Source organism: Schistosoma mansoni, chromosome 4 (genome assembly GCF_000237925.1).
Source record: "Schistosoma mansoni strain Puerto Rico chromosome 4, complete genome".
NCBI lineage: Eukaryota > Metazoa > Platyhelminthes > Trematoda > Strigeidida > Schistosomatidae > Schistosoma > Schistosoma mansoni.
The window spans coordinates 23,062,262-23,089,828 of record NC_031498.1 but is presented as its reverse complement, the minus strand read 5'-3'; the positions used below and the strand labels follow the sequence as shown (position 1 = coordinate 23,089,828).

Below are 27,567 nucleotides of genomic sequence, written 5' to 3'. Positions count from 1 at the left end.
AAAATACATAGCTTGCAGTCTGAACAGCTGGGCTAGTGTTATCATCGTAAGGCGACTCATGTTCACTAATCTGACTTTATATCTCTTAGCTCTGTTACTTGTCATTTTTCACTTCCAATTTATCTAGTCCAGTGACGGGTCCGGAAAACGGACCTACGAAGACTATGGTAGTTGAAGAATACAATCCTATCACTTGGGAGTGTGTCAGATAACTTGGTCATGGTGAGAATTGTTCGTAGTGGCATTGGTTCCCTGAAGCCAGACTCACGATAACTGGGAGGATTCGCAGTCAAGATTTGATGCCATATAGAAGGTCAGAAATGATGAACGTCAGAACACTTAATTGGTATGGCATGGCTAGGCCATGTTAGTCTGGTTACCCTACGTAACTCATTCCTTTTTATATCAAATAAATTATTCTCTTCCGATCCCAAATGCATTCTTCAGAAGACCTTAGCAGAAACCACTGACTGTTATGATAGGATGGGTTCGGTACATGTACATGATGTGACTTCTCAGTGAGATCTGATAGATTAGGTAGTTACACCACGACCAACCCACAATCATGGAATAGGTTTATTATTCCAGTAGCATAGATAGATACCATTAACGACAACCTAGAAAACAATTTAACATATTAATTTAAACTGTAGCTATGAGGACTGTGCTAGGTAATGATAAATGGCTGTAAAATTTTCAAAACGAGAGAAATGGAGACAGTTTTAAACGTCGCCGGAAACCAGAAGGCAATTGACGGTTATAATAAGATACATTTGTTGGCAATCTCGCAGTATCAGAAGAATACCTAGATCGTGCCAAAGTTTACAAGCGGAACTACCGAGCGCATGCGAGTTCGTGCATACTTAAACAAACAAGTACAGTAAAACAATCACCGGTACAATTGGTAATAGTAACAATTGTTTCCATTATACCAATCGTCTTCTCTTCATAACAGTAGGTCACTACACAGCAAGATGGAGTCACAACTAAAACTCCTAATTAGAGTGCGATTTGCTTTTTCTCTGTGGTCTGCGCCATAGGAAGAATCATTTATCTACCTTTTCAAAGATATCTGTTGAACATTTTTGAATCTTATGTTGATACGGAACAACTTTGTGAAGAAGAACATAATCCGTCTGACTTCTCTCTTCTTTATCGGATTGGTTTATAGTGTCAAGTGCATTACCATAAGTTCACATTCATGAGTAGCTTCCAGTCTTAATGTTAAGTTATGATCTGCCTGGTGGTCTTGTTGCTAAGACTTGGTTACGTGTGGAAGATTCCAGTAATTACAGGAAGATCTGAGACTTCGCAAACATTACTAATTTTTAAAACGTCTTCATAATAATAGTTTATTGGAAAACTGTAAATCTGCTCTCCCTATGAAAAGAAAAGTGTAGGATCCTGATAGTGAACAGCATAATTTCAATTTTTGTTCTCACTAATGTGGAAGGAAAGTAAAGTCACCACCATACCCTCAGTATTTGATTTACATTTTATTTTTTAGTTTAAACAATCAAAATGGGAATTACATGTTCTCTTAGCTAGAAACCATCTAGAATAGTTCCGATACACAAACGAAAAGAACGTACAGTCCGACGCATCAGATTTTTCTGGCCGCTGTGTTTTTGTGAGAATATTTCAAGAAAGTCAACTGTTCTGAAGTTGTTTATGTTAGCCAAATTGCGAGATGAGTAACCTTTGTGATTTGTGGCGCGTCTATCCTAACTTTTAAATCGAAGTGTCTTGTCGATGGCGCATTTTTACCACGTGACTACCCAGCGTCCTACTGCTGTGGTAAAAACGTGTACAGGTAATGCAGAATGACCTCTATTATGTCTTCAACTAGGCCATTTTACTAGTCCAAATGATCTCAATTTACTGATATGCAAAAACACATATGTTGAAGTTTTTGAAGTTACATGTGAAGGCTTGAAATTGGTTCGAGATGTGCCTATTAATGCTAAAATCGTTGCTGCTAGTCTGTTTAGACGAAAAGTTAGTGTTCGAGAAAAATTTGTTAATTCCAGGATCGTGAAACAGACTCGTTATTTTTACTCACTCACAAAGCTGGCGTCGCTATCATTGAGTGTGTACGAAACAACGATTCAGTGGAGTTTGTCACTGTCGCCTCTGGAAGTGTAGAAGTACTGCAATATTTTGAGTATACTAAATATTTCAGGATAGAAGTGCACGAATAATCGACCAGGGTTTCGACGTTTTAATCGACCCTGGTGCCAACTATATTGTTGTGCGACTATATCATGGGCTTTTAAAAATTATATTACTTCAGTGTATTGGCGAAAAAATAGGCACTGATTTTCTAGATACAAATCAGTGGACTGTAAATACATACAGCGTGAGGTTAGTGTGATCCCTTTATAGATTATTTCCTTAAGAATTGAGGAGGGTAACATTGTTGATATGGCCTTCATATATGGCTATAGTTTACCAACATTTGCTATGATTTATGAAGATGAGCTTGTGTTGCATATGAAGACTTATGAAATATATGGACGGGAGCCCGTACTTCGCAATGTTCAACTGACCTTAGATTCTATAGAACCGGATTCTAAACTTCTTATTCCAGTTCCGAAACCTTATGGAGGCGTTATTTTAGTCGGCGACAATATTATATGTTATCATACCAAAGATGGACCCCATATATCTCAATACATTCCACAAGCAAAGGTGAGTTTTGTTCTATTTGTTTCCTATCTATTTTAAATATTCAGTTTTAAATCTCAAGTGGTTTCCTTAGTTGCTTTCATTAATTCCTCTGATTATCTTGGGCCTAGCATTCAATTTCGTTCCTCAACAACTTTCATCTCTTTCTTATAGTACCAAGCTTTTGTAGGGATTTGAGAGCTCATTTTAACGGTATTGGTTGGATGTTGACGATTCATATCCATACTATTGGGGCATCCACTTTCCACTTGTGTTAGAGTGCAATCAGTGTTTCTCCTAGATTCGTAACTTGTAATCATCTAGTGTCTAAAAAATCGGTGGGGAAAGTATTGGTAGAGTACTGTGTAACTGATATTTACTAATTCTTAAGTATCACTTGTTGCCATAGCTTTTGTCCTGTTGGGGCTGTTTGGATCAAGTCAAGGGAGTTCTATCTTAATAAGATCAAGTTATTTCGCCGTTCAACCATATTAGTATTAATTACACATCATTACTTCAATTTAGTTCTACAACTTATTTTGACGCACATTTTTGCCGAAGTTTACGTTTATGACCGTATGAATGAATGCTTCAGTCTGGGCACCTGGGCGGTATCACAGCCCTCACACAAATCGAATGAGATTTGTGAGGCGCATATTTATCTTGTGCTTCCCTTGTACCAATATTTATGTGTTTAATTAAATAATAATAATAAGTATGAATGAATAAACCCTGTAATTATCACATATATTTATTCAAACACATAAACATCGGCTGGAATTCTATCTTCTGTCTGAGTATTCTTAATTATTTATATGAACACAAATAATTGTACAGAGGCATCAAATAAAATGCACCACACAATGAGAATGTGGAGTGATAGATAATGTAAGGCGCGTATAAGAAAAAGGAGAACAATAACGAACATAAATTAGTGTATGATAGTGAAATAATAATAATAGTAATGGGACGGGCATTTCATTTAGCAATTGTACAACCAGAAATAATTCTTCCAGTCACAGAAGTTACGTCAATTTTTTATGAAGAAAGTATAGTACAGTTACAGCAGGATTGCCACTGGTTTCTATTGTGGGCCATATCTGATAACGTCTCTAGCCACTGTGTTGCACCATCTCTAGGAACCTAACTAGGGAATCGTCAAGGACCAACAGAAGCCAGTCCTTTGCAGATTTCTTTCACACCACGACTCCATGTCATACACTAACCACCTCTCCGCTTTTTCTAACCAGTCCCAGCGTCGGCAAATAATGCAGGACGAGGAATTCTCTGGGACGACATTCGTAAAGCATGTCCAAGTCACCGAAGTCGATGTTTCAAAATGGTGACACCAATTGGATTATCGTCACAGGGCCCGAGCACACGATGTCGAACCTCTGCATTACTAACACGGTGTTGTCCCTGGATGTCAGCAGTCTTTCAAAGGCTACGATGACCAAATGCATAGATTGGGTATCATCTCACAGTAAGACAATATCATCCGCATACAAATGTCTCTTTTCAGGCAACAGAACCACACCACCACTACCTACATCCATCAGAGCTGTTTCCAGAACGTGATCGATAGCAAAGTTGAAGAAGAATGATGAAATTGGGCAACTTAGTCTAACCCTACTGCTTGAATGGAACGATGGAGAGGGGTGGTTGTATGTCATCACTCTGCATGAGGTGTTTGTATATAGGACTTTTAGGATAATAATAAACTTCTCAGGCACACTCTTTAATAGAAAATCCCAGAGAACCGTCCTGTTCCCAGAGTATTCAAGTTTTTTTCATGTATCTTGCAACAAATGTGGTCCAAATTTAATCAAAAAAACTACTACTCGGAGCTGGCCTACTCAAGAGTTCCTTGAAGTATTCTATCAATCTGTTCCTCTGTTCTTGAATCTACGTGATTGTCTTGCTTTCTTTGTCCTTGACTGGTCTCTCTGGTTTACCATATTTTTTACCTGTTTCTTTATCGTTTCACATAGTTGTCCGATATTCCCTTTTCTTGCAGCTACTTTTGCTGTAGTTGTTAGGTCTTCCACACATTTCTGCTTGTCGGCTCTAACTCTCCACTTGTTAGGTTCTGTGTATTCAGTTTGTGCCTTGACTTCCTCTTTTCTTGTTCGGCCATTGTTAATTTCTGTCTTCTTGTTCTTCCTTTCTTGAATCAAGAATAAGAGAAGTAAATTCCGTGTTCCCAAGTCCATACCCGTTTATTTAGAATAGAGAATGAGACTGCATCAGATTCACTACCAGCTTCATTTCTGATCCATACCAATCATTAAGAAAATCAAAACTCAGGATCCGGGTAAATATTCAAACCTTGATTCACCCATCTCTTTTTTACTGTCCAAGTTATATTCTTGCTCATCGTACGAAGTCACTGGTACACTAGTTCTAACGTGGTTACTTAGCTGCATGATCCATATAACCGCATTTGGAGAATCTTAACTTTCTAGACATTTTCATACTTTGGTGTCATCTCGTAAACTGACTGATTTTCTTACTAATGTTGGTATAATTACCTCTAATGTTGCCCATTTTATTCTCTCTGTATGCTGTGGATTGTGACAGATTGGACCGATACACATTTGCGGTGATTCTACGTCATATCTATTTGTTTTAATATAGTTAAGCACTCAAGTGACCGTCTATGTATTAATGTATAACAATGCTTTTTGAATTTTTGGAAAATATATTTATCTTGTCAGGCCAGCCAAGTATTGTGTTACGCTGCTGTCGATGCACAACGTTATTTGCTAGGTGATATGGCTGGACGCTTGTACATGGTACATTTACTCTCCGAAGATATTTCTGCGGCCGCGAACAATGGTACAAGTAACTCTGATAGTCTTTCAGCAGTTCGAATTGGTTCTATCCGAATTGAACTTCTTGGTATGTAGATTAGATCCTATTAGTTTTCTGTAGGATTGTTCTCAGTTGTGATTTTCGTTATATTTTCCATCAGTGATTTGTTTTAGTGTTCCAACAGTCATACAACTTGATGAAGCATTTTATTTACCGATGAGAAAGAGACTGTTGGTACATGTTTCTTTTTTTACCTACAACTAAGTTTTATATAAGTTTTGCTCAATGCTGCCGTAGTGAATGACTGGTTTGTCGTATGTCCTTATTTTTTTAAAAAAATATTGGGTTTAGATTGTAAAGAAAACTATCTATTTAATTATGGTGTCTGTAAACTTAGTTCTGCCAAATTGTATTCGACTAAACTATTTGATAGATGAAATTCACTTAGTATTATTCGTTTAAATCTTCCTATTGATGTTTTTAGGACTGCAACTGGTCAGTATCTAATTGGCATATGTGCATACTGTGTGTATTGCCTCGATATAGCCTAAATTCACAAGCATGGAACCATATTTGATAGATGGTTTAAAGTATCAGAAGTGTGTTATCAATCTTGGGATTTGTCCCATATATTCTACTTAGTATATATATATATATATATATATATATATAATTTCCATTTGATGTGACAGAGTATGAAAGTATTTAACAGTTTTTGTTTATATATCAATTTGGCTGATAACTTCAATCACATTTTTCTACTTGATTCATTCTCTTAGGAGAAACTGCGACACCTGAATCTATAGCCTACCTAGACAATGGAGTTGTGTTTATTGGCTCAACACTTGGGGACTCACAGCTAATTCGTTTAAATCCTGACCCAGATCCTGAGCGTAATAGCTATATAACTATTTTAGAAACATATACAAATATTGGACCGATAGTTGACATGGTCTTATTAGAAACAAAAGGTCAGAATCAGTTGATCACTTGCTCAGGAGCTTATAAAGAAGGAAGTCTACGTGTTATACGCAATGGAATTGGAATTCACGAACATGCTACTATTGATCAAGATCTAATTAAAGGTTACTGTTTTGATTATTTAATTTTGTAACGACTTCATCATTTTACTACTTGTTCAGATTGTGAAGTGTAAAAGAATTAGAATTTACCTATAGAGATGGTAATTTTTCATGTTTATTACTGTTATCCTTAGTTTGTAATGAACTTGTCTGAAAATATTTAAGCACTAATCTGATAATGTTTAGGATTGCACTGCTTAGTTTGTGCCTTTCAGTGTATTATTCGATGATGTTCGTAATCCCCAAGGTACCTGCCAGACAACAGTTAATTTCATCTTTGTCTACTGATTTATTGTGACAATTTGATCTGATACATATTTGTGCCAGGTTTTTACGATGATGGCAACTGACTGACAGACAACATCACTATACGTTCTTAGTTGGCGACACCAGATGTTGTTAATGTTAGCAAATCAAGCCTTCTAAAATGCTTAACACTTTAGTATTCAAGTCCTTTTTTCTTCTTATCCCTTGCTTAATTGATGAGATCAATTCACATATAGTAAAAGCCAGAGTGGTTTATGCCAATCTGGGTCATCTTTGGCTCCATCGTGATGTTAGTCTGGCTGCAAAAGTTCAGATCTACAACGTGTCGGCGAGAGCAGTTTTATTCTATGCTTGTGAAACCTGACCTCCGAGTTGAAGATGTTAGACGACTCATTGCATTTGATCAACGTAGCCTTTGAACAATTCTGACATCCAGTGACAACACCATGTTATTAATGGGATCCTGCTGTAACTTTATTCATAAAAGTGAACGTAACTTTAACTGGGAGAATTCTTTCCGGTTGTAATTTTTCCAACTGAACTGCTTCTCTAATTGTTTATTTTATTATTATTATCATTACTATTATTATTATTTCACTCTCATACACTAGTTTCTGTTCTTTTTCACTATACTCACTTCACATTTTCCCCCTCTTCAAAACCTCATTGTTTTTGTTTGGCGCAGATGTATTTGGTGACCTCTTGTACAAATGTTTCGGTGTTCAAATAGATAAATAATTGTTTTCTCCATATTATCCTATTTCTCTCATTGATTCTTCGAACTGTTTGATCCTCCGATACATTACGAGTTTTATGGCATGTAATTTTGTTTTCAACGTTATAGAGTTGTCTAGGAGTGCAGCGTAAATAGAATAACGCTGATTTCTTCAAGATTTTTGAGTTCTTAGTCAACAATTGATTTTACATTCTCAGGACACTAGACGTTTACAGTTGATTAGATCCTAAACATATACGTCATCAAATTTTGCAGTCTACCAAACTGATATAAAGTGTGTTTCAGTCTGTTGTAATTAGTAGTTAGATTTGTTTACTCACTTATATTTGCGACGTCCTCTCTGAAAGGAATTAAATTTGAACGTTTTATTCATTTCTAGGTGCTTGGTGCTTCCCCATTGAATCGGATCGTTTCGATGATACAATTGTAGTATCTATGGTTGGTCAGACCCAGTGAGTAATGTATTTAGTGTTTGTGTGGATCATTTACTATAACTCAAATTCTTTGTTGCCCGATTTATTAAAACATTAAGTATCTTATTCCAAGGTACGGATACGTATAGTTTAGTCGTTAACACTGAAACTGACCCCAGTTACATAGTGTCATCTGTAACTATACACAGTACATTGTCATTCTGTTGGGAATAACTAAGGGTTTAAACGATTGTACAGTTGCCTACTACTCATTTACTTTTACGGAGTTTTCACAAAGTTAAAAGGCAAACTCCTAACTATTTGACACCTGTCCTAGATTTATTATAACTAGGAAGTTACGCAACTTCACAATAAATTTTAAAATCATATACTTGTTTATATGCATGTTACTTCAAATTTAGTCCACATTCATATCAACAGTATAGTTAATTGACTGATAATTCATTAGACGCATTTTTATTTCAGTGGATTTTCGTTCAATTTTTTAAATTCTTTATCCTTCATTCTTCTTATTTATAGACTTCTTCACCTTGCCGATGATGATATTACAGCTCTACACTTGGAAGGTTTTAAGACTGATGAACAAACTGTTTATTGTGCCACACTATCACCTGCTAATGATTCACCTAGGCCAGAATCTATGATGATTGACGAGAATAATAATACGTTAGATCCTTTACTGTTACAAGCAACAACAAGTGGCTTACGCCTAATTGGTATTCAGTCACTTTGTAGCAAAGGTTGTTTAACAGAATGGAAACCACCAACTGGACGTGGAATCTCTTGTCTTAGCTCATTTCGTCATACTATTGTTGTAGCAAGTGGAACAGAATTGTATGTTTTAAAAGTAGTTGGAGAATCGAATAATCCAAAATTTGAACAAGTTTCGTAAGTTTTTAAGATTTCTGCGTATTATGAAGTCATATGCGCCTCGTTTACACATCATATTGAAACAGTAAAAGTAATGTGAACGTTCTTGTTGTTTTTTAAAAAGGAAATATCTAGCAATTTATGGGGGGAAACAAAGCAAAAGAACGGTCACTTAATTCATTTGTAATAGGATACTTTCAGCATTCTATTATATAAATAGACTGTTGTCCGACATACTTGATTAGACTTTCAGTTTGTTTCAAACTTGGGTTTACTGGGTTATCTTCATGCTTATGAACCGTAAGTGTCGAACTTAGAAATCGGCATGTATAAGTAAATTTATGGTACTGATAAACGTTTACTTATAATCCAAATACCATTCAAAATCGTTTTTATTCAACTTTATCTTGAGCGTTCACTGTTTTTACTGTTGCTGTCTCGAATATCTCCGATACAATACAATATGCACCAATCAAATTACACTTGACGGAAAAGCTTTGGAAGATGTGGAAACCTTTACATATCTGGGCAGCATCATTGATGAACACGGTGGATTAGATGCAGATGTGGGGGCGCGGATCGGCGGATCTTCGTAAGGATAGATCGTGCACAGATCAAATCGCAACTCTACGTATCATTGTGGAACAATCAATCGAATGGAACTCATCACTCTACATCAACTTCATTGACTACGAGAAAGCATTTGTTAGCGTGGACAGGACGACACTATGGAGGCTTCTTCGACACTACGGCGTCCCTGAGAAAATAGTCAATATCATACGGAACTCCTATGATGGACTAAACTGCCAAATCGTCCACGGAGGACAACTCACCGAATCGTTTGAAGTAAAGACCGGTGTTAGGCAAGGTTGCTTACTCTCACCCTTTCTCTTTCTCCTGGTGATCGACTGGATCATGAAGACGGCAACATCTGGAGGAAAGCGTGGGATACAGTGGACAGGCAGGATGCAGCTTGACGATTTAGACTTCGCGGATGATCTGGCTCTTCTATCACAAACGCAACAACAAATGCAGGAGAAAACGACCAGTGTAGCAGCAGCCTCAACAGCAGTAGGTCTCAATATAAACAAAGGGAAAAGCAAGACTCTCCGATAGAATACAGCATGTAGCAATCGAATTTCACTTGACGGAGAAGCTTTGGAGGATGTGAAAACCTTTACATATCTGGGCAGCATCATTGATGAACACGGTGAATCAGATGCAGATGTGAGGGCGCGGATTGGCAAAGCAAGAGCAGCATATCTACAAATGAGGAACATCTGGAACTCACAACAATTGTCAACCAACAATAAAGTCAGAATTTTCAATACAAATGTCAAGACAGTTCTACTGTATGGGGTGGAGACTTGGAGAACTACAAAAGCCATCATCCAGAAGATACAGGTGTTTATCAACAGTTGTTTACACAATATACTTCGGATCCGTTGGCCAGACACTACCACCAACAACCCACTGTGAGAGAGAACAAACCAGATTCCATCCAGTGGAGGAAGAAGCACTGGAAGTAGATAAGACACACATTGAGGAAATCACATAATTGCGTCACAAGACAAGCCCTCACATGGAGTCTTGAAGGCCGAAGGAAAAGAGGAAGACAAAAGAACACATTACGCCGGGAAATAGAGACAGACATGAGAAGAATGAACAAAAATTAGATAGAATTAGAAAGGAATGCCCAGAACAGAGTGGACTGGAGAATGTTGGTCGGCGGTCTATGCTCCATTGGGGGTAACAGGCGTAAGTAAGTAAGTCTCGAATATCTACACATCTGTTGCCTGAATGTCATTTTTTCTGAAAAGAATACATTGTGAAGAATCTGAAGATAAAGCTTTCGTGTATACACATTATTAAAAAAGCATAAAAGTGTGTGTGGAGTTTTGCTTCTAAGCAAACTAGGGCTTAGTCTACACATGGTTCTTCTTACCGTCAGACATGTAAATTATTTTATCACTGATTTTGGTAGATTTACCTTATGAAGTTGTGCTATGAATCAGGAGTTTTGATTTACGTTTATCACTCATGGATTTACTAATTCGGCCATAGACGAGATATGAATCAAGTATTCATCACAGCTGTTATTATTTTTGCACTCAAGAAAGTTCAGAAATATGCGACCACACAAGGTTTTGTTTGCTTGATTAGTCACTCGACTGTAGGTGCTGTCTTGATGTGGTGGTCGGGCTTCTTGTTTGTAATCATCCAATCAAGTTCTGTTGTCTGGGACAATTGTGGAGAACGGTAAAACTAAAAGCAGCAACCTAAGGTCCAAGGGTGAAATCACACCGCTAACTGTACCGGTGTGTGACCACAGTAAGCTGTTTCCATTAGACAACCAGCATATGCCGAGATGCCGCCTTCTCACGACGGTAGGAGCTCTAGAAAAGGACGGCCCCACTTTACCCCACGAATTTCCGTCTGTGGCGGTAATACCTTTATAGTAGGGATATAGCATATCAAAAGGTTCTCACAAAAAGACCATGTGTGACTGCCTTCGAGCATTTGTCCTTTTAGTTTTGCGGTTATGTTAGTGGCATCTTAAGTTTAAAAATTCTGTGTTTATTCAGAGGATTCATACAATTAATAGTGTTTTGTTTCATATTCGTTCCTTTAAGAAATATCCAGCTGGAGAGAAGCTCAAAATGTTCCTATGTAATATTGCATTTTCTTTATTACAATGACCCCTCGCTCTCAATCTATTCTATATATCCTATTTTGTCATCTATTTTTTGCTTACATAGACATAGACAAATGTCTCATGAAGTGGCTTGTATTGATCTAACTCCCTTTAATCGTGATCGTGCAATCGCAGCTATTAATGCAGTTTCATCAAATCATCTAGATTCAACTTCATCTTCTACTCCTGATAAATCTGTACCATATTTAGTTGCAGTCGGTTTATGGTTAGGACATGGTCTCGCTTTACTTAAACTTCCTAATTTAGAACTTGTCCATGAAGAACCCTTACCGGAGACAACAGCATCAACTGGCACAGCTCTATTACCACGTTCTGTATTGATTGCTCAGTTGGAGGATATAGCTTATTTGTTTGCTGCAATGGGTGATGGTACTCTTTACTTTTATACAATTGATCCTTCAGAAGGTGAGCCATACTTATTTCCCGTATACAATCATATTAACACATACTGACTGAATCATATCAGAATAATGGTTGCCTTGTATAATTCCATATATTTATTCACATATCGCAACTTTTTAAAATAAAGTTGTGGTTGAAAAAACAATTTTTCTTTTACTCAAGTGTGTTCAAGTCGTTTTCATACATTCTTTTTAAATAGTAACTGTTCTAAGAAAATGTGTTTAATAATGCCTAAAAGTATCGTATACCTGCTAATTAACTTTGGATAATTATTACAAGGAAATTCAAATTCTAACGATCGGGCTAAACAATAGTGTTTATGTATAATAGTTTAAAATAAGATTTCAACGGTCCAAAGTTCAAGTCCTCAAGCTAAATTTTAAAAAAAGTGCACTTGATAAATAAGTCGCATTAAATTAAATTTTATTTTATTTATTTAAACACATAAATATCGGTAAAATGAGGCACCAGATATATATGCGCCACACAAATCTCATTTGATTTGTGTGAGGGCTGTGATACTGCCCAAGTGCCAAAACTGAAGCAGGTGGTTTTCTTAAGGGGCACACCTGGAGCCTTTGACCTAAAGGTCTGATCCACAAGTCAGTGGAGCATCGTGAGGAGATGCATTCCCATGGTAGTCGTTTAACAACGATTGATTCATACGCCATTTGTTCCCTCAGGATACTGGAGCCCATGTGCACCATTGGTTTGGAATCAGGGTTTTCCAACTCCCCTAGGTGAACTTTCCGTGTCCATCAACCCGGTTAAAGCTCTGGACATTCGCTTTTCGTCCTCTCAATTTCGTAAACCACAGTAATGCCACGAGAAGGCAGTGAGTAGGACTTCTCTGGTAGAGGCTATATACGCGTGGCCATGTGAGAGCATTTCGAGAGGGAGAACGGACTCTCCCCACTCTCGGCCGTACCAGGGCATCTGTATTTATTCGAGTAATCTGCAATTAATTCTATTTGCCAAAGTAGTTGATGGTTGCAATGATTTATCAACTGTAGTGATGACAAGTTGTCAGTTTGCAAATTTAATTTAGGGGTTTATTTATCTACAATAACTTTCAGTTTATTAATTGCTTGTTTTCTCCATCGTCTTAAGTATATATTTGAAAATAGTTGCTAGTGAAGTAACAAGATTTTCCAACATTTAAATTAGTCTGGTCACAATTTGAGTGTATACCGAACATTTGCTTCAAGAAAAATGAGATGAGCAAACTTCAGAATAAAACAAAAACACATCACATATAAAGTCCTGGAACTTAATTTCTGTCAATATTGAGATTAATGTGAATCATATACAACAGTCAAAATAATGGTATCAACGATAACGAAAGCATTGATCGTAGAGGGTTATAAGTCAGCAAATCCAAGTTATAAAAAGTGTGTAACAATATTAGAACTCAAAATTTAGGAGAAGAAAATGAATGAACACTTTACTATGCTATTGTAGCAGACTTTGCGGCTTGTCACCTAACTTTTGTAGCTCCTTCGTCATTATGACTAAACTTGAGATATTTTTTAAATTTGACAAAGAAAGACCCACAGTTTATCTAGCGGACAAATAGTGTAGGTCTTAGTTTAAGTCTGTATGGGTCCGTTGCTAGATTTTACATTAGCATCATCTTTACATATAATACTTGTCAAGTTATTTCACTTCACCCTTAATTTGATGTCCAAGATTCGGGCTTAACAGTAACGTCTAAATTGATTGGCAAATAAGTACCTACAAACTACCTCTAGTCATCTATAATGTTTTGTGTTAATATTTTACGTATGAGCATAAAATTTTGTTACACATGAAACCCCGTTCATCTGACTAGTGGTCTTGTCTTTGATATCAAATAAATCATGGCCTTAGTCAATAATTCGTTCTCTTAAGCAGCTATCTCAGCCACATATCTTATCATTGCATGGTCATTGGTCGAGATGCCACTCGTTCATTTCAGCACCTACAATTCGTATTTATTTATAAAACCATGAAATCCCAATCCATAATGACTTGGTAGTTTCTTTGATTTTGTTCTCTTAGTACTGTATATTTTGTTCTCTGACGTTTTTAGCACTTCTGCATAAACTAGTTTATTTCAATTCTTTGTAGATCATGTTTGTTTACGTGATCCCAAGCGTGTCAGTGCAGGCACTGGACCTTCAATGTTTCTTAGACAATGGCGTTCACAACGTAAAGTGAACGTATTTGTTTGCTCAAATCATCCTTGTGTAATATATTCAATTAAAAATAAATTAATATTTGCCAATTTGAACTTGAAAGAAGTGAATTTTATGACTCCATTAAATGGATTATTTTATAGTGACTGGTAAGAATCATACTTTTTTTAATTTTATGTAGTTTAAAGTAAAAAAATACAACATAATGATATGCTTGATGCTAATTCGACTTTCTCGGTAAACGAACGAAGGTCAATGACACAGTGACACGATAGGCTAATCTAATCCGTTGTTCCAGGCCCCGCTAATTAGAGGAAGAAGTCCACGGCGAAGTAGGGAAAATATATTCCGTAAGCAGCTGAGTACAACAATCGTAAGGGGAAAACTCAAACGTATATATACAGCGATAAATTGTCCTTGGGCAGCATTACAAAATAGCACACTCAAAGATACACCGGACCAATAGCATTTAAGATATTTTACAAGTGAGAAATTCGACTCGAAGGTGAAAAGAGCGTTTTTGGCGCGAAAACGAAGAAATTCAAATTTTAAAAATAAAATTACAATATTAGGCCGTTTACCAAGTAAGTTCTGGGGATTTAGCATTCCCAACACATAAAAAACATGAATATCATCATCAATCAGTCAGTCATTAACAACGTAGAACCCTGGTACATATATCCCTCGGTTCAAGTTGTCACGTCATATTAGCAGAGCAATATGAAATGATCAATATAAATCTCAGAGTAAGTAGCGGGAATGACAGTCTTACTCTCAATAAAAAATAGGTATAAACAATATATTACGCGAAAGAATTTGTGAAATAAAAAATAGGATAAGATGATTATAAAACTCGAGATTCAATGGAAAGCAAAAAGTGAATGCAACTCTATCGTTTTGATCGATTCTGAGTTTTTTCACCTATCATCTCCCTTACCCCAGGTTAGGATAATTGCGTAGGCGAAAATGACATCAACTTTATCATAAATTCAACTTATTAACACTGGACAGATAACTCTGATCAATTCATTTGAATATTTCAGCTATTGGGTTATAAATCTCAAAGTCTGTCATAAATCTTAGTTTGGTTGCTTTTTTTACCTACAGGTGTGTTTACATGTATGGCTACGAAGCGTTTTATATGAATTTTGACTTGTTTAATAAATTTCAGTGGCTTATCATCTCGTCCTAATATTAGCGCTACAGACTAAAATTCTTGTAATCTTAATTATAATCTGATAAAATACAAGGAGCTAAGATACCTCAAGTTCCGCCTGTTGGTGATCTGCATTTTTTAGTAGTTATTATCAATTTTGACGAAAATGTTTTGATTCATGTGTTATTGACTGTTTATCTAGCATTTTAAAAACACTTTGCGGAACGGTAGCTCATTAGTTAAGGCCCTTAACTTTGGGTCATTCAGTCCCATGTTCTAACCCCACTCTGCCTAACTCTGTTCGGGCGACCGGGTAATATCCCTCACCTTCATACTTTGAGTGTGGCTTATACCTGAGTACCTGGTAAATGTGTTAACTTATCTTAATACTTACACTGACGACCGGGTAGACATTTCAAAGTCCCAACGTTGAACCCTTTAATCTCAAAAACTATTATTTATTATGTTGATGTATAAGGGCATTTCTTGCAAACCTAGATGTTTTATTATTATTTCAATTCACTTTTAAAACCCTATATTCGCGATTGATATGGTACCGTCAATCTTCAAGCACACCCGTATTCCCTTATATAATACCCACACACATTCCACGGTGATCATCATCGATCAAAGAAACAATTAGGTTTTCTAAATGTGTCATCGCTCTTTGTCATCACTGAGAGTAAAAATAATTGGGGGTTGTGCGAATTTGTATTGTCAGTGTTGTAACGCGCGATATTCGTAAGCTGATACTGATAAGCACTGTTTTCATATGCAAGCTCGCGTGCTCTAAAAAATGACGAATAGTGTGAAGAGAAGTTTATTTGGCTAAGTGCATTTATGTACATCCATGACTATATATGTTTGTCCCCCCCAAAATATTCCTATAGTGGTTTGTGACTTTAATCCCTTGAAAAAGAAAAAACATTTCTTCTTAAATCACATGCACTTGTCATTTGGCGATTTCCGATTGACCCACTGTGCCAGTTTGTCAGTACTGTACCAAGTCAATCATTTGTATTATTTCGCTCTACTGAATACTAGTCTTCACAGAGAATCCCGAGTCCTTCATATTAGTCGTCATGTGTCAATATAAATTGAAGTACTGAAAACAAGAGAGCATTAAACTACTGTTTTGTGATAGTCTAGGATTCATCAAATGCCCGCAATGGTTCCTACTCCATGTGTTGAATCGAGGACTTTCAGGATACTGAGTGTAGATCAAATGGTACTGATTTCCAAAATTGATCAATTTGTATATATTTGGCAGTTTTTTTTTACATAAAAAGTCCTATCTGTTTTAATGTTATTGCATAAATCATATTAATTGTTGCCTTCGCATCTTAATGCACTTTTTATAATCCATCCAGCATTGCACTGGTTACTCCAACAGCACTCATCATTGGATCAGTGGATGAAATTCAAAAACTCCACGTAAGAACTCTGCCTTTAGAGGAAACACCGAAACGTCTTGCATTACAGTCAGAAACCAGCAGCTTAGGTGTTATTACATATCGTCAAGAAATGTTTCAAGAAGGTATGGGATTCAAACCTGTTCGTTCATCGATATCTCTATCACAAAAAATTCCCAAATCAGCTAGCCGACTTCCAAAGACTGCACCATGTATGTTTCCAAATACTATAATAACAATATTACAGTATTTAGTATTTAATGTGTAACTTATGAATGTTTTTCATTAGAAAATGACATATATTAATCTATAAACGTATTTATTCAACTTGTAGTTTCATCTGTAAAGCGAATCGCTAGCGATTAATGGATTGTTTTATAAGTGTACTATTATGTTTTATATAGTTGGAATCATGAGTCAATTGAAGCTAGACCACCATGGAAAATCTGGAAGCACTGGACGACCGTTTCGTCCTATCATGGGACTCCTCAGCAGTGCGTATCCACGATCTCGCCTCGTGAGACTAAAACCCAGAACCTATCAGTCTCGCGCGCGAGCGCTTAACCACCAGACCACTGAGCCGGCATCCAACGGTGTTAATGTTTTATTATGTGCTTCTGAAGGGAGTTGTTTGTAAATAAAACTGAAATTCTTAGTGAAATAATTATGATTTATTTTATGTTCTCTTAATCTAATGAATTTCACTCAAAAAATTGGATTAAGGATAAGATATATCCCAAAACAAACCAGAACAAAATATCCAAAAGCAAAAACAGAAGATTTTAAATGAAAAAGTCGCAGAAGAATTTCCAAACACTGATTATTTTAAATAATCGAGACAATTCACTAAGCATGCCTCTCCCTCTTAAAATGCTCTCACATGGCCACGCGTATATAGCCTCTGCCAATGAAGTCCTACTCACTGCCTTCTCGTGGCGAGGGGTGTTTATAAAATTGAGAGGACGAAAAGCGAATATCCAGAGCTTTAACCGGGTTGATGGACACGGAAAGTTCACCTAGGGGAGTTGGAAAACCCTGATTCCAAACCAATGGTGCACATGGGCTCCAGTATCCTGAGGGAACAAATGGCGTATGAATCAATCGTTGTTAAACGACTACCATGGGAATGCATCTCCTCACGATGCTCCACTGACTTGTGGATCAGACCTTTAGGTCGAAGGCTCCAGGTGTGCCCCTTAAGAAAACCACCTGCTTCAGTTTGGGCACCCGGGCAGTATCATAGCCCTCACACAATTAAATGAAATGACAATTTTTTGTGTGGCGCATATATATCTGGTGCCTCATTGTACCAATATTTATGTGTTTAAATAAATAAATAAATAAATGCCACTCGTTAAGAGTATGTTCTTCTAACGGAAAATCCATTTCTTTTAACCTTTTATATATATTCACATAATTTTCAAAAATCTATCTATTTATCAAGAACTAATTTAGTAACTAAAGTTCAACTTGACCATCCTTATACCTTTTTTATCTTATATTTAACCCCGAAATTGTTCAAATTGTCTTAGAGTAAAAGAAATCGCTTGTTTTTAGTTTTACATGGGATTTATTGAAAATAGTTCTTTAAATGATCTCACTTTCTGGTCATAACAGTCTTCAGGAATTTCCCACCGTTTGCTTACAAATCCAAATTTTTTTTATTTATATGCAAAATACTTAATTTCAATGATTTCACGCCAAATATATGTTTATCATTATTTTCTAGCTTCTGTCTCTGCTACTGAACGAAAGTTCCGTGAAATTGAAGTTTCATCTCTGCTTATATTCAATCAATCTAATTTGGAAATTCAATTTGCACATAATTTTTACTTCAGTCAAACACTAGTTGAAGTAGCTGTCAGTATAGCTTCTGTTCAATCTGATATTCATAATGGACCATTGTTTGCTGTAGGCACTGCTTTCCTTGTAGAAGATGAAGTTGAACCATCTAAAGGACGAATTCATTTATTCCGTTGGGATCCTGAATCTTCTAGATTGGACACAGTTCTAGTACATGATGTAAATGGTTCTGTTTATCGAATAGTGGATTTTAATGGTCGTCTACTAGCTGCTATCAATAGTTCAGTAGGTGTATATCATTTGGCGATTAATTGCTCTCTATTTTTATCGTTTGTTTGTATAATTATCTCATCTACGTAACGTTTGTTTACTGCATTTTCTTCTGTGAATATGCTCTCTCCTATCATTTAGATATATCATGAAAATCCAACATTGATTAAGTGTGTTTTCTGCTTAACAAACATCCAAACAGAATCCGTCAAAAATTGACATCCCCAACACCTAATTACTTTAAACAATTTCGAATCTTTAATTTTCAAGTAGTTTAAATACAATAGTTGATTGACCTGTCATGATGGTATACACATATTCATTCTTTAATTTCGACGGACATTTTGATCATGTCATTACTTTCCGACTTCTTGTTAACTGTTTCTCATCGTTTTAAGCATATCTTTGCTGTGTTAGCAACTTAATCCATCAGCTGAAGCTGATAAGCAGATAAAAAACGATAACAGTATATATACCAACAAAAATATCACATTCCGTATTCCATAGTCAGTTGGTCCGTAATCAACATTGACACTTTGAAATGAAGTTAACAAAATGAATATATTAAAACAGTCGAAACAATAAAGTCCGCTCGACTATCGTAACCAATGGTTGAAGACTCGGGGTGACAAGGCTCAGAATCGATCACAATGGCGTCGGTGTATACTCTCTTTGTCTTCCCTTAAACTGTGAGATTAAAATTGTTTTATATATTTCTTTCTACGAACTAATTCTTTCTTCCTGTACTATATTCTTATACACAATTAACTGCTTCTATGAATTTTGTGTTCATCATGTTGTGTTAATAAGATATGACAACTTAAACCGATACATATATGTGTCTGGTCTTGCGTTGCATATGACTGACAGAATAAATGATAATGAGCAAGACATTCAATGTACATTTCAAATAATTAATTTTATGAAGAAGAAAATCTATTTTCATTTCGCCTATATTCGTTGAAACTATCCTTTTTCCTTTTCTTGTTTTTCAAAAGGTACGACTTTTTGATATTAAAGAAGATTCTTTACGATTAGCTTGTAGTTTCAATGAGAATATCATCGTACTTTTTCTTCGTCGTAAAGGTGATTTTGTTCTTGTCGGTGATTTAATGCGTTCATTAACATTGTTACTATTCAAATCAAATGTGAATAACTTTGAAGCTGTAAGTTTCGGTTTTTGTTTTTTAAACCTGAAAATCAGTTACATTATTGTTTTTTTCTTTTTTGGTACAAACGGGCACCAGATATATATGCGCCACACAAATCTCATTTGATTTATGTGAGGGCTGTGATACTGCCCAAGTGCCAAAACTGAAGCAGGTGGTTTTCTTAAGGGGCACACCTGGAGCCTTCGACCTAAAGGTCTGATCCACAAGGCAGTGGAGCATCGTGAGGAGATGCAGTCCCATGGTAGCCGTTTAACAACGATTGATTCATACGCCATTTGTTCCCTCAGGATAGTGGAGCCCATGTGCACCATTGGTTTGGAATCAGGGTTTTCCAACTCCCCTAGGTGAACTTTCTGTGTCCATCAACCCGGTTAAAGCTCTGGACATTCGCTTTTCGTCCTCTCAATTTCGTAAACCACAGTAATGCCACGAGAAGGCAGTGAGTAGGACTTCATTGGCAGAGGCTATATACGCGTGGCCATATGAGAGCTTTTCGAAAGAGAGAGGACGGACTCTCCCCACTCTCGGCCGTACCAGGGCATTTGAGGGCTTTTTTTCTTTCCCATAACTTGTTATGATTTTCATTACTATTATTATTGTTATTATCATTGACATGAAAAAATTAGTCTAATTTTAAATGTACTACTTTTCAATGTTGAAATAGGCTTCAACTAATCCTAGTGTGATTATATTTACATCCTCCTTAAATCTTGGTATTTCTTTCTAAATTACAAGTTAATTTGTTACTTTTCAAATTGAAATTTGCATAATCCTAATGTGTAATGTTTATGATAATTAAACTTTGAAAGCATTCTGGATTTAATCTTTTTTCAAATTTCACCAGTTCTCTATGGTTCTATTCTCTGTATGTTTTATGTATCAGCCTTTGTATCGACGTATTTTTTTATTATTATTTATATAATTTTCTTACCTTTCATTAAATACTTTTGTTTATTTCCGTGAATCAGTGTGAGTCCATGATGCTATGACTCTTTTACTCAACTCTTGAAGATTGGCTTCCCGTAAATAAAGTTGATAGTTTCCTGAAAGTGTTTATTTCTGACTAAGTTATAACACAGATATATATATATTAAGTTTTGGTGTCCCTCTTTTTGTTTATACTGAACAATTCGTTTTAAAGGTAAATGATACTTTTATTCCATACTAGATTGGACGACATCGTCATCCTCGTTGGACAACATGTATTGAAATCCTTGATGATGAACATTTTCTTGCTGCAGAAGTAGAAAATAATCTTTTCGTCGTTTCAAGGGATCTACCAGAAAATACTAAAGAACCAAGTTTTCGTGCTTTATTATCATCATCGAGTGACTCATGCGTTTTACCATCATTATCCAATCAACTACAATCCAATAATGCTTCATCATCAAAGACCACCGGATTATCAACTCAACCTGATAATACTACCAATGATAATATCGCTGCCTCCAGCACTAGTTCTAATACAACTTCCATGAGTTCAATATCATCAGCAGCAGAGGGTCGAAGTAGTAGTACACAATCAACTCGTCATTTCCTTGATTCTCGTCTAACTGGCAGTAAACCGAATTCTAGTGGTGTATCTGGTGAAATGCAACGTCTAGTTGATTGTGCTTATTTTCATACAGGAGATTTTGTCAATGTATTTGTACGTGGTAAGTATTTTTTTATTATGCAACATTTTACCAATCCAATTGATTCATTACTCAACTTTCAATTATGAAGTGAAATGGTTTTCACAACCAAGTAGTATTTTTATTAATCTGAAACCTATTATAGCAACATGTACTAAATTAACCAGTTGTACTTTCAAAAAGAAATTCATTAGTTGGACCTACTTTTCCCTTACCTGATTGAGTAATGCTACAATGTGTTTTACCAGTTAAGCTTTTGATTTCAGGTTACTTTTCAACATCTATTAATTTCTCAGTCTTTCTGGGTCATTCGAAGTGTACATATATTGTGTCATTTTTTGTCGGATTAGTGGCCTAATAATCATTGCATTCTTTTCGGATGTCAGAACTGTTTTGCTGAACTGAAATCATCTCTAAAGTTGTATGATAGACGACATACACTTCTTAATTTTATGAATATATTGAAAATCCTGGTACAAAACACCTCAGAGTAATAGGACATACTGTTTTGGTTGAATAAAAACCAATAGTTTAAGTTAGTTTGCACCACATTCGGCACGATCTTAATTTCATTGTGCTGATGATGAAATCTTAACCGATTTCTGTTGTAACCCAGGCTTCATCCCAACTTTAATCATCAATACATTAATAATCATATTTGGCCAATCAATGTTAATCAAAGTGATTACTAATTAATTTGATAATCTTTATAAATATGGCAATGTAGATTATTTGTATTATTTCCGTTAACATTCATATCTGTTATTAGACATTGAAAATTAAATTATCCTGACAACTGAACTCATGTATTATTCTAGTGTTTCGCTAGAGGAACATTTTCGAGGAACTCATCAAAATGTCACTTGAATTACAAAGTTTAAATATGTATTGAATCATCTTCATTCATTGTTTATATTATCTAGGAATGAGTAAAACTCTCTAGTTCTTATCACTTGAAGCCATTCTCCTTTAGCTTGCCTGAATCATATTTGGTACCTCTGCCAGCAAGTAATTGTTGTATATAACTGAACTGACCAATTTAATTTTGTAAATTAAACATGGAGTAACTCGGGTCGTATAGCTGTTTCGGTTTGGGCACCCGGGCAGTATCATAGCCCACACAAATCAAATAACTTGTGTGGCACATATGTATTAGGTACCCTTTTGTAGCAATATTTATGTGTTCAAATAAATAATATAATAATAAATGAATCAAAAGATATACTTACTGTAGTTCGAAATGATGGAAGCTGGATTTGAAGCTTACTGGAGGTATCAATACAGATTCAGGTTTGTGTAAATAGCAAATCATCGCAAACTTCGTCGCCACGTTCCAATAAACAGTATAAAATCATGTAAGACATGCACTGTGGCTTGGATTACTTTGAATACTACAGAGATTTATGTTGTTATATGACTACCTGCATAACTTTTTATTTGTGAAACCATAATGCGAATTAAGTTTGAAAACATCTGCAATAATTTTTAACTACGTACGTTTTTTTAAAGGTAATCTTGTGCTTCAGAATGCTGAAGAACGTTGGACTGCTGTTGGTTATCCTGGTCACCTTTACGGTACTGTTAACGGGGGTTTAGGGCTTCTTGTTCAAGTTTCTCCAGTTTTATTTGCGTTTTTGAAAGAAGTCGAGTTTCGTTTATCAAATCTAGTTGTACCTGTTGGTGGATTTTCACATGATACATGGAGAGCTTTTAAAGCTGATCGCGAAATTAAGATGGCGCATAATTTCGTAGATGGTGATCTCATTGAAACAGTTACAGATTTAAGCATGGACGACAAGGCTAAATTAGTCAAAGGTTTACGAATACCGGTATGCAACATTCTTTTGGTTTGATCATTACAATTTATATAATTATCAACACTATTATTTCAGTTACTTACTTACTTACGCCCGTTACCCCTCATGGAGGAGCATAAGCAAACCATCAGCATTCTCTATCCAACTTTATCCTGGACAATCCTTTCCAGTTACTATTCGTCCCTCTGATGTTTGCTTCCGATTCCTGATGTAGCGTGTTCTTTGGCCTCCCTCTTTTCCGTTTCCCTTCAGGATTCCAATTTAGGGCTTACCTCGTGATGCAGTTTGGTAATTTCCCTCAATATATTGTCCTATCCACTTCCAACATCTTTTCCTAATCTTCTCTTCAACTGGAAGCTGATTTGCTCTCACCCATAATAGGCTGTTGATGATGGTACATGGACATTCAGTATCTTGTGTAGAAAACTGTTTATAAATACTTGTATCTTTTTGATGCTGGTTTTGGTAGTTCTGGAAGTTTCAGCTCCGTACATTAGGAATGTCTTGACGTTCGTATGGAAGATTGTGACTTTGTTGTTTGGTTTATAAACAGTTATTTTGAGTTCCATACGTTCTTGAGGTGTAGGAATACAGCCCTTACCTTTACTTGTGCATCAGATCCTCCTCGTTCGTCGATGATGCTGCTCGGGTATGTGGAAGTCCCTACACCTTCCAGAGTTTCTCCATGAAGTGTGATTGGGTTGGTGTTCTTCGTGTTGTACTTGAGGATCTGGGTTTTCCCTTTGTGTATGTTGAGACCTACTGCTGTAGAGATTTTTGTTGCACTGTTCGTCTTGACCTGCATTTGTTGGTGTGTATGGGATAGAAGAATTAGGTTATCTGCGAAGTCCAAATCGTCTATTTGCATATAAGTTGTCTATTGTATTCCGTACTTATCGTGAGATGTAGAGGTCTTCATAATCCTTTTAATGACCATAAGAAAGAGAAAGAGGTTGAGTAAACAGTGTTGTTTGACTCCGGCCTTCACTAATATAGTGTCTAAAATATTATTATCAGAAGGGTTTTTTGTGGAGATTTAGTATTTTCATAGTTGAAAGCGTGAGTCAATTGAAGCTAGACCACCAGGGAAAACCTGGAAGCACTGGACAGCCGTTTCGTCCTATTGTGGAACTCCTCAGCAGTGCTCACCCACGACCTCGTCTTGCGAGATTCGAACCCAGGATGCTCACTCCTTAAGGTGTGATTGGGTTGGTGTTCTTCATGTTGTACTTGAGGATCTTGGTTTTTCCTTTGTGTATGTTGAGACCTACTGCTGTAGAGATTTTTGTTGCACTGTTTATCTTGACGTGCATTTGTTGGTGTGTATGGGATAGAAGAATTAGGTTGTCTGCGAAGTCCAAATCGTCTATTTGCATATAAGCTGTCTATTGTATTCCGTACTTATCGTGAAATGGAGAGGTATTCGTAACCCAGTCAATGACCAGAAGATAGAGAAAGAGTAAACAGTCTTGTTTGACTCCGGTCTTCACTTGGAATGTATCTGTGGTCTGTCCTCCATGTACGACTTTGCAGTATAGTCCGTTGTATGGAATCCGTATTACTTCAGTGGACCTTTATATAATTAGTGAATTGCGTGTTGTTTCACTGAAGTGTTTCGACGTTGTCGTCAGCACTAGCAGCAAGACACTTTTTTATTAGACCTGGTTTGATTTATATCAGCGCTATTCTTCTGTGTTACTTTTTGTGCGAAATTCAATTACACTTTTTTGAGTACTACTACCACCGATCTCAACTCTCAGTACAAACTGTTGTAGGTCGGAATAAAGGTAGAAGGGTCGAAGAGAGGTTTTATCAAAAACTTGTGCTCTTCTGAGTCGTTGACGATCAACCAAATCAAATCCAAACTCGGCGTGCAGAAACAATGGTTCCAACCTCTCATCCTTCCTTGGTCCGAACTCCCTTTTGCGAAAGGAAAACTATTTCAATCTTTAACATCAAGGTCCAGGTGAATATGCTCAGAAGACATCACTGACAATGAACTATCCAACCTCCCACGTATACTCACCAATAATGAGTGTCCATCCACAATTGTTGAGCGAAACACGAGACATACCACAATCTGCAAGACCTCATGGAGTTCCTAACAAATCATTAACTGTTGTTTTGAATCATGTTGGCAGGGGCAGACTGCCGGTCGAGATCGATCAGGAACCTATGTAAGTGACCATGACTGGGAGATTTCTACGCCTTTGAACCTTACATACTGTTTGGGTTTTAGACAGTATGTGAATCTGCTTGGCATTGGCAGACACATCAACCTCAATCCGTTAGACGGTATTGTGGGCCAAATATAGCAGCCAGAATAAACATGTAGAAATAAGGAACGCAAGCATGTAGGAATTATACCAAAAACTCCCAGTACAAACAGCAAGCCTATCTGTTAAAAGTCATTTCTCCTAGAGTATATGGAGGGGTCAGTGTAATTGTTCTTGGGAATGAAATAGGAATCCTTTATAATGGGATGTATTTATGCGTGGGACGAATTCGATATGCTGTCTATTTACCTTCGAGGCTAATAAGCAGAATCTGAATTTTTACTTGTTATTTTTGTTTGCATTCTTTTAAGCGTAAACACGCGAAATTTCGTATTTTGCAGGTAAACATGAATGAATTCGGAACTGCTGGTTCAACGTGTACTACTGATCCTGAAACACGAGAGTGTACTGTGGAAGATTTAGTCAAAGTTGTCGAAGAAATGTCACGTCTTCATTAGTAACCAATGTGTAGCAAAGAAATCATACTGAATATTTATATCGATCTATTTATATTGATGCAATTGTTACCATTCATTGTCTTTACTTTTGCCTTTGATGATGAGATCCGCTAGATATTTTTCCACCTAATTATCCCAAACATTTTAATTCTGTACATGTTTCCTCTTTAATAATGCACTCTTTCATTTGATGTAACGCTCATATAAATATACTAGGATAAAGTTTGTCGAAATTTTGTCCCATCCTTCACTACATTGTTGGTGTTAGGATACTGCTTATATTTCTTTAAAAATCAAATATATTGTTTACACCAATTTTTTCTTGTCCTATGAGGTATTAGGTTTACTTAAACATTTCAGAAACTGGGTTTACAGATAATGACATGAGGATAGGCGGTTCGACTGATATATTGTGACTAGTTTAGGTTAAATACTCACACGGACATTCAATGCAGTACTGTGGTATGCGCACTATGGCAGTAGAAGTGCGAATTTAGCAACTAAAACCTAGTCTGACGGTACGTATTAGTTTAGGGATTGCCGATTATGATCTAGTCAGAAAATACCGTTCAGCTTCCGAATATAATGTAATTTATACATTCGCAAAACTTTGCCATCAAGTCTATAGATGTACAGAGGATCGGCCATAACGCCCAACCATATTAGCTACAGTCAGATGAAAAAATGAAGTTCCTAGAGATCAGGGATACTTCATCGATTTGCTAGCTGTAGCTACATACTTGGAAGATGTGAACGAAGAGGGACTTAGACGGTGGTAGGACAAAGTTGATAGCGAGTAGGATGAATACGTGATATCGGGTATTCAAACGACCAACAACCCCTGGTTGGACATGTGAGGAAGAAGATTAGTGCCCATGATTTTATAACCTTTAGATAATCAAGTTCAAATAGCAGCTCCAATCTAACCATGCAGAATCTTGTGACATCCGGATCACTTAATATTCTTTATACGCTTCAAACCTCGTCGCTAGCGCTAAGGAGTAACATGAGAAAGCATCTCGGGAACGATGTAAAATAACATCTCACGGTTATGAGCAGATACTTTAGCCATAGAGGTTGGAAGTTCACGGGCCACCCCTGTTGTTGCCAGGCATCTCAAGTCCGAGCGGTGGGACTAATGGTAGTACCGCTTTTGAAATGACCACCAGTGTTAAGGTACTTAAGAATCATTATTCCAAACAGTGTACCTACATATGATTATTGAGTTGTCAGAAATTCTAAGAACTTAAAGACAAAGTGACTAAACCAAACCGTATCCTTGACTAATCAGCTTAGCTATTTCAGCTAAAAGCTTCAGCGGAAAATTCAACCGTCAAAAGAAAACCTGTCGAAGTAAACAATAGCCGAAAGCAAGGAATAAGGCTAATGAAGTCGCTTCCCTAC

General features: G+C 36.5%; 1 protein-coding gene across 1 annotated transcript; it reads left to right on the top strand.

Annotated features, from left to right (window-relative positions):
• Nucleotides 1–1,752: 1,752 nt before the first annotated feature.
• Nucleotides 1,753–26,476, top strand: Smp_175430 (putative dna repair protein xp-E; the record flags this gene model as incomplete). The annotated part of the gene is made up of 17 exons (XM_018797246.1): nucleotides 1,753–1,813; nucleotides 1,850–1,998; nucleotides 2,031–2,147; nucleotides 2,183–2,337; nucleotides 2,400–2,691; nucleotides 5,385–5,568; nucleotides 6,261–6,566; nucleotides 7,946–8,018; nucleotides 8,520–8,888; nucleotides 11,630–11,991; nucleotides 14,098–14,314; nucleotides 16,692–16,945; nucleotides 18,463–18,821; nucleotides 19,805–19,972; nucleotides 21,147–21,633; nucleotides 23,122–23,441; nucleotides 26,047–26,476. The coding sequence occupies 17 exons, from the start codon at nucleotides 1,753–1,755 to the stop codon at nucleotides 26,161–26,163; spliced, it is 3,990 nt and encodes a 1,329-aa protein (XP_018652307.1). The 3' UTR covers nucleotides 26,164–26,476.
• Nucleotides 26,477–27,567: the final 1,091 nt, after the last annotated feature.